At 35.0% G+C, this 8,392-nt stretch overlaps 1 protein-coding gene across 1 annotated transcript; it reads right to left on the minus strand.

The window, feature by feature from the left end:
- Positions 1-1,943: 1,943 nt before the first annotated feature.
- On the minus strand, positions 1,944-2,979 carry LOC132309204 (protein PYRICULARIA ORYZAE RESISTANCE 21-like). The gene is made up of 3 exons (XM_059807538.1): positions 2,824-2,979; positions 2,628-2,709; positions 1,944-2,371 (listed from the first exon to the last, which is right to left on the minus strand). Exons 1-3 carry the CDS (start codon positions 2,833-2,835, stop codon positions 2,031-2,033), a joined length of 435 nt encoding a protein of 144 aa, XP_059663521.1. The 5' UTR covers positions 2,836-2,979; the 3' UTR covers positions 1,944-2,030.
- Between the last annotated feature and the right edge of the window lie 5,413 nt (positions 2,980-8,392).

Here is an 8,392-nt window from a genome sequence, read left to right on the forward strand (position 1 = left end):
GTCAGATGTGTATACAGAATTGTTTTGAGGGTATATGAGTAATTTTCAATTTAAAAGTAAGGGTGAAAATGTCTTTGTAATTATGGTAAGGGCAAATTTGGTATTTCATGCCAAAAATTGCTGACATCATTATTGACCGGCGTTGACCGTCACCGAAAGGGGCAAAGTGTTACTCCGGAGCTAACTTTGAAGGAGGTTGGTGTAATTATTAAAACGTTAGGGGTAGTGCCTGTAATTAGGCCTAACCTCGAGGGAGGTGAGTGTAATTATCCCATACTTTTATATATATATATATATATATATATATATATATATATATATTATAATTGATGGTATGTATACTGACCTCCTAATGTACTACGGGTATAGAAGGGCATTAAGACAGCTTTTAGAGCCATCAACAGCTTGGAAAACTTTAAGGGCATCACATTCCTTGGGACTTTTGCGCTTATATATTCCCATTTCTAGGCCTTTGCATTTTAAAGCTTGGTATGAAGTAAACAATTGATGAATCTTTTTCCAGTTATAGAAAATTTCTAATCTTGCTGTGAAAAATAATGTGAATTTATCTCAAGGCAAATATATATAATATAAATATAAATATATTTATTTATTTATATTATAATCGAGTATGTTTGTGAACGGTTCATGGACAAACGAGTCGAGCCTACTGATGTTCAAGCTCGGCTCGTTTATAAATCGAGCCTCATAATTTGATTCGAACTCGGTTTACTTATTCACGAGCCGAACTTGAGCTGAGTAATTAACGAGCCGAGCTCGAGTAATTTGCGAACAACTCGGCTCGGCTCGGCTCGGCTCGTTTGCAGCCCGTTATGTTGGTTTATCACAACAATAGTGTCAATTCGCTTTCTTACAAGACAAGCTAGCCCACAATATATGCAATGCTTAAAGTTTGCCCGACTTCATTAAGTTTTGTCCATCAACATCTTTTTAAATATCTAACAATTATTAATAAGGCACAAAATTCAGACCAGAGCAATTGTGGGGTGGCATACCAAATTATTGATATACTCAACCAATGATAATGCATTGTCTTTAAAATAATTAGTTTACCTATTTATAAAATTACGAAATAATATATTACATTTGACTGAATGGGTATACTTATGATGTAGCGTGTCTAGCGCACCAAATAAATACTATTGAGATAATTTTGTAAAAAATTTTGTGTCCGGAGATGTGGGCATGGTAGACCCAGAAATTTATACTTCGGGGGCAAAGTGCCGACCTAGTATATGAAAATAAAATTATGTAATATTATATAAATAGGTCACCCTTGCATGTGAGGTTTGATATATTGGTTCACGCGTTATAAAAGTAGAAAGATACTTGTACCAAGCACAAGTCATTATTTAGAGACTATTAATTACAACTATTAATTACAACGCTTATATTGGATCTACCAGGTTTTAATGCAAAAACAAGTCATGAGCTCAGCACTGTTTTCTTTGGTAAGTATGATTATTATTGAATGAAACAAAATAATTATCCTCGTTGTTACCTAATAAAAGAAAATTAAAAATAAACCTAACCTGTTTAGATCAATTGAATAAGGTCGATTTGACATAGTAGTGACATAAATTTTATCATGTCTTCTAGTTCAATCTCTTTCATCATTTATTTTTTATTTATGTTATCAAACATCAACGTCTAAATCTCTTTCATCTCTCTAGATTGTTTATAAAATACCTAGTACTATAGTAAAGACTAGTATTAATATTTAATAAAAATTTATAATACCTTTTTCTTTTTTCCATTTCCACAACATTAATAATACCTTATATAGAACCAATATACCCCTTTGTATAAAAATGAAGAACCACTCTAGCCTCAATATTACTATCTTCTTCTTTATTTTTTTTTTTAATTTTTTTTAATTTTTTTTTTTTTTTTTTTGAGTGCAATAATTACTAAAAACCACATTCTCACCAAAAAAAAATTTGGACATTTAATGAGCATGATCAGGACCCTAACAACAATGACCACCCAGTGCACCATGGTCACATGACTCACATGATGGTGCATACTGATGGATTACCTACTGTGTAGCAATCACAAACAGTCATGTAACATGGTCTTCCGTAGCAATAGCATGGCCCCCCAGAAATGCCTTCAGAACATGGCCCACAACACACCGGGATCGGGATATATATATTCACAGGCGGTGGCGGTGGCGGTGGCGGTGGCGGTGGCGGTGGCATTGGCGGTGGCGTTGGCGGTTTGATCTCAATACTGATGATTAATTTCCCTCCCTTGCAGCACAACTTGTCACGAATTTTCTCTGGGTTGCAGCATATTACGGTGATCGTCACCGTATTTTTCTTTTCATCATACACCTGGTTTCGAATTTCTCAATGTCCCAACACACGATTTAACATCACAAAAAAGTTAAACTCAGTTCTTAAAATCCAAAAAATTACATAAGGAATTAATATATACGTAGTAAGAATTAAGCTAGGCACCATTCATCTTTTTTCAGTATTAATTATGATGAATTGATGATGAGAAAATGTGTATATATGTATAATATAAATGTGTGTGTGTGTCTGATTGTTTATAGAAATATATATGTACGTGATCAGGGAGGTACGTATATAGGGACTCACCAGAAAATTTACATAGTATTTTCTTGATCTTCTTGTAGCTGCAAGAGCACTGAAGATCGACATATAGTATCATTGTTGTAACCTATAATTTACATTACAGAAAGGAAAATTCAATTAATTAAGAGCAATTTTATGCAAATAAATCAAATGGGTACTTAATATATAATTAAAGGGAGAACGAACAAGATTCACAAACCTTTACAGTCATGGTTGTGACTTTGATTGCTCAGAAAATGATCGAGCTGTTGGAGAATACTGGTGTATTGATGATGAACTGTGTGTGCATGTGTGTGTGTGAGAGAGAGAGAGAGACACACACAGACGTGTTCTTCTTATGAAGGAGATATGTCAATGACATAGGCTTTTTATTAAGAAGGCAGATAATATAGTGCATGATGGCCAATGAAGTGATGACACGTGTATCTGATGATGAAATTGATCTGATCATAAAGAATGAGGTTGTAGATGGTGGGGGTGACATCAGCTGGCCTACGACATATTGCTGAGTCTTCTCCATCCACTAAACCCATTTGCATGTGCTGGGCTTAATTTGAAAGTCCCATCTCACCTTCCACAAATTTAATCAACATGATGATTATTAATGCCAGCAATATTGGTCTATTATGCCAGCAATATTGTCGAATCGCTTTCTTATAAGGCTAGTCCCAACAATGCAATGTTTAAAGTTTGGCCTACTTCATTAAGTTTTTGTCCATCTAATACCTTTTAATTATTTAATAATTATTACTAGCACATAAAGGATATGTGCATGGACGAACCAAAAAAAATTATATGAGAAGGGCAATAATACAATAATTTTGTAAAATTTTCCATGCCCAAAGATGTGGACAATGGTAGACTTGGAAATTTATAATTGGAGGGCCAAAGTGCTGAACTAGTATATAAAAATAGAATTATAATATTATATAAATAAATTATAATATATTATTATTTACATAGAACTATAGAAGTCTTTTACATCTTTTTAATAAATAAGAAAATTAAGATAAAATCATATAAACATATTGATGAACAAAAACTTTAAAGTTACAAAATAGTGAAACAAGGAAAAGGAGATATATATATATATATATATATATGTGTGTGTGTGTGTGTGTGTGTGAAAGATTAGGTGGAATAATAATGATTTGTGCATGGTACATGCATCTTTCAACTTTTATCATGCCAAAACCTCACCCATGCTGGGGTGGACCTATTTGGAGACGGAATAGGGCCATGGACTATCCAAAAATTTTGAAATCCTTATTTTGTGAGGTCCTAAAATACTTAAAAATCAAAAAAAAAAAAAAAAAAAAAAAAAAGCTACGCAAAGCTAACAAATCATTTCATTTTGAAATCTTTTTTACTATATTTTTTAAATTCACACACACACACACAAACATATATATTCCGTCTCCAAATAGGTCCACCCCAGCATGTGTGATGTTTTGGCACGGTAAAAGTTGAAAGATGCATGTACCATGCACAAATCATTATTATTCCACCTAATCTTTCACACACACACATGTACATATAATACTTCCAATATTAAGTGACTGTTAATTACAACGCTTATATTGGATCTACCAAGTTTTAGTGCAACTACAGGTCGTGATTCCAACACTTTTTTCTTTCGTAACTGTGATTATTGAATGAAACAGAATAATTACACTTATTGTTACCCTTAAAAGTAAAATGATAAATAAATCTACCGAATTTTTTAGTTCAATTCAATAAAGTCGATTTGACACATTGGCATGAAAATCATCTCTTTTAGTTCATCTCTTTCATCATTTATTTATTTATTTATGTTATCAAACATCAACTTCTAAATCTCTTTAGATTGTTTATTTCCGCGTATACTTCTTTTATAGTTTTTGACAGCTTAATAATAGAAAAAAGAGCTTCTTCTTAGCTAGAAAATTCACATTTAATTTTTAAAATTTATAAATAATTAAATATATTATTCATTGGTTAAATATGAGTAATCAAAACTCCCTGATACCATTATTCTAAAATAATATCATCCCATCAACTACGAATAGCAACAGCTTGTGCCTTGTGGGTCTCAGTGGTGTTCATCAGAGCATTTTTCATTTTTTTTTTTTCTTTTTTTTTTTTTTCATTTTATTATTATTATTATTTCATTTTGCAGCTAAGTGCCAAAACCGTCACAATACCTATCAATTAATCACGTCGACACCTATCAGTTAATTAAGACATTCCTTAAAGTTACAAACTTAAATAATGTCACCCCAACATAAAATGACTAAATTGCCCTTATCCAAAAAAATCCTTCCTTCTTCCAATTTGATAATGTTTGGGAGGAAAACCAGGAGGAATAATTGTTAATTTATCTTCATCAACATCTTCAACCTTGACACGTTTGGAAGAAAAATCAGAAGGAACAAAGTCATGATTGTCATTCCATTTTCCTCTAAAAACCCGTGGCAATCTTTTGTATGTCTTTGAACGTTGTTGCCTCACGACGCCCTTGACTGCATCTTTGGAGGCCAACATTGATTGCTTCCACCACTCTTGAGTATCGTTTGGTCACATCAGATTCAAAGAGCCGGTATGGTATATATAGTTCAGCATCCATAATTGCTCACAAATCCAAGATCTCCTCAACCTTCTCCGATCTCTGCCGTCCATCGCTGCCGCCGCCGATCTCACTCCTTGCCGCCGTTGATATTCTCTACCGAGTAGAGCAAACAACAGAGATAACTTCAAAGTCATGATTACAGGTTCCTCTCTGCCGCCGCCGATCTCTCTCTCACTGCAATTTTAATCTGCCGCCGGCAATTAAACAAAGTTTTCTAGTAACCCATCTCAGTTCTTCTATAGTTCCTGATCTGACAACTCCAATGGAAACACCATCATCAACAAGAAGGATCACCGATCACAAGCCTGTGTGTGTAAGATAGAGAGAAAATTTGGTTTTGATACGGATTGGGGGTTTGAGGGTGTGGAAGAAGATGAGGCGATTGAGCAGTTTGTGTGTGTGTGAGTCGGTGAGAGATCTGTGTGCGCGCGTGAGAGAGAGAGAGATGAGATAATAGGATAGTTTGGTCCTCTTAAGTGAGGATTAAAATATTTTTAGGGTATATTAAACATTTAATGTAATTTAAGGTTGTGTTTGCCTCATTTCTTTAAAAATAGAGTGTCATTATTTAAATTTGTAATATTAGGAGGTGTTTTTATTTTAAAAAATAATAAAATTGTATATGAGTATTAATACAGCAAACGTCATAAGTATCGTATTAACACGTTGTGTCATTGAGTGGACACCTTAGTCTTCGTCAACGTGCCCAACCAAATTTTATATCTAGCATTCCATCATTTAAATAAGAAACGTGTTCAATGGGACTATTAAATCTTGAACGCCCAACTATTTAAATCTAAAAGGACAACATTAATTAGAGGTCAAGTCATCTCATTTCATTCAGTATGGACAATAAAGTTCCCATCAGACAGGAAATCAGTGACATCAAATTTTTTTTTTTTTTTTTTTTTTTTTCTTCTTCTTTCTTTAACAAGCACACTATATTTTATCATTTATTAAACTCAAATTATCACCATTTACATTAAGAGATAGAGAAAATATTACTGAATTAAAAGACCATTAATTCAACGAATTAAATGGTTTAAAAGTTAATAGTTCGACACATCATACTATGTATTATTTCTTACACTATGCCATTTCAAGTATTATAAATTATTGTGAAAGAAACACACCTACAGTGACCTAAGGGACATGCAATTAATTTAGGGCCACTTTGGTTGGAAAGAAATGAAATGAATGTAATGTAATGGAAGGAGATGAAATATTGTGTTTTGTGTAACACATGGAAAAGAAAAGAAAGGAAGCATAGGGAAATGGAGGGATTTCAACAAGGCAGCAACATTACTTTTGTTATCCTTCCAAAATTGGGAGGAAACAAAGGGCAAAGGCAACATTTTATAATTAAATTTTGTAAATACCAACATTGCCCATATATTTATAAAACACAACATTAGAATTACAGATGTGTCCTATGACATAATTAGTTATTTACCCATTTAATTAGCAAATTTCTGGGAAACAAATGCGCCAAAAGAAAGAAGGCTGGAAACAAAGGATGCTCGTTTCTTTTGCTGTTGATCTTCTCTTGCTGGTGGTCTCTATTAAAAAATAATAAAATTAATTGTAGCCATAGATTTTCATATTCTTCAATGGTGCTCTCTGTTTTCATTAGTTTGTTAAATTAGTTTTTCAATGCATTCTGTATCATTATAGAGTACATGGTAGTTTTCCTCTTCACTATTTTGAGTGGTGTATGTTTCCTTGAGTCAGAGTTTGGAGGAGGAGGATAACTTCTACTCCTTTTGATTTTCTACGTATATGGGTTAATTCATTCAATGCAAAAAGAAGTACATCAGCCCAAGAGATAGCACAGTGCTAACTGAAGGGCCAAGGCCCAAATACAAAGCAGGCCCAAAGGCCACAAAGAAACTATGGAACAATCCACCCAGCCCAACAAGGCACTTGACAGTTATAGCCAGTAGTTAAATCCAGTGATAAAGGAGCTACCTCTGACGGGTGCAATTGGAATCCCTAGTCTGGTGGTTTCTCCAGGGGACGGATGATTGATTCAGGGATATCTCACTCAAGTGAAATTCTTCTGGAGTTGAGGGAATCAGTGATTGAGGAGATGAGAAGCTTAGCTCTGACTAATTCAAGTGTGAAGTGAAGGATTGAGTTAGGTGAAGTAGCTTTCTTTTGAAAAATTCCGCAATTCCTCTCATTCCAAATATGGTAGACGAGAGATACCAAACTCATTTTGGAGACAGAGTAACTATGAAATTCAGAGACACCGCGCCAGTGATGGGAAGCCCAAACCGTGAGATCCCTCCAAGATGATGGTTGAATATGAAATCCACATCGTGTTTGAATAAATGCCCACAAGGGCCTGACAAAAGAACACCTGAAGAATAGGTGGTCATAAGACTCCAATTCAGTGCTGCAGAGTACACATAAGGTCTTGATGTGGTATTTAATTCTGCCCGTTATGTTCTACCATGGTCTTATATTCATAAAGTTTATTTCAATTACCTATGATAAGGAAAATTTAAACAAGAGATAAGATGACGTTGTAAGAATAACTGAAGATACAAGAAATTCCTATATCTCAACCAAAAAGATCTCCCTTTCTTTACCTTACTCCTCCTATTTATAGAGATTTACAAATGTCGATGGACTGCTGGATCTAGGCCCGTTCCTCCATGAGTTCTGGTCCTCTTTGATGGGCCTATGCGCGTTCGGCCCATATGGTAGTGCCTTTTTATGGGCCTGACCCACCTGTACGGACTAAATGTCGCGTTTGCAAGTCATATCCGGCCCATGTCCTATCGGGCCTCCTCAACTGCCCCCATAATTACCCCTTGTTTAATAAGGGGGTAATTATTGAAGGCGCCTCATCATGACGTTGACGGCTCGAGAAACCCACATGGGGGAACGGACGGTCAGATCCAGAATCAATGTTCCGGGGCTCGATGAATTTCTCACCTTCCTGACGCTTCGGCCCTCGGGTCCCCCTCGCCTTTATAAGGCTCTAGAATACCACTCCATGCCTTTTTACCGTCTCCATCATCAGTCAAATCTCTCTCTTTTTAGAACAGCGCTAAGCTTTTTCCGGTGAAATCCTTCAAGAGTCGTTCTTCCAGCGGTCTTGCAGTGCTCTTTGTTGCTTTCTACCTCAGAGGTTAGTTTTGTTCCTTTTTAC

The sequence above is a fragment of the Cornus florida genome, unplaced genomic scaffold, assembly GCF_030987335.1.
Source record: "Cornus florida cultivar Cherokee Brave unplaced genomic scaffold, ASM3098733v1 CherokeeBrave_3.0.0_Hap2_Chr01, whole genome shotgun sequence".
Taxonomy (NCBI): domain Eukaryota; kingdom Viridiplantae; phylum Streptophyta; class Magnoliopsida; order Cornales; family Cornaceae; genus Cornus; species Cornus florida.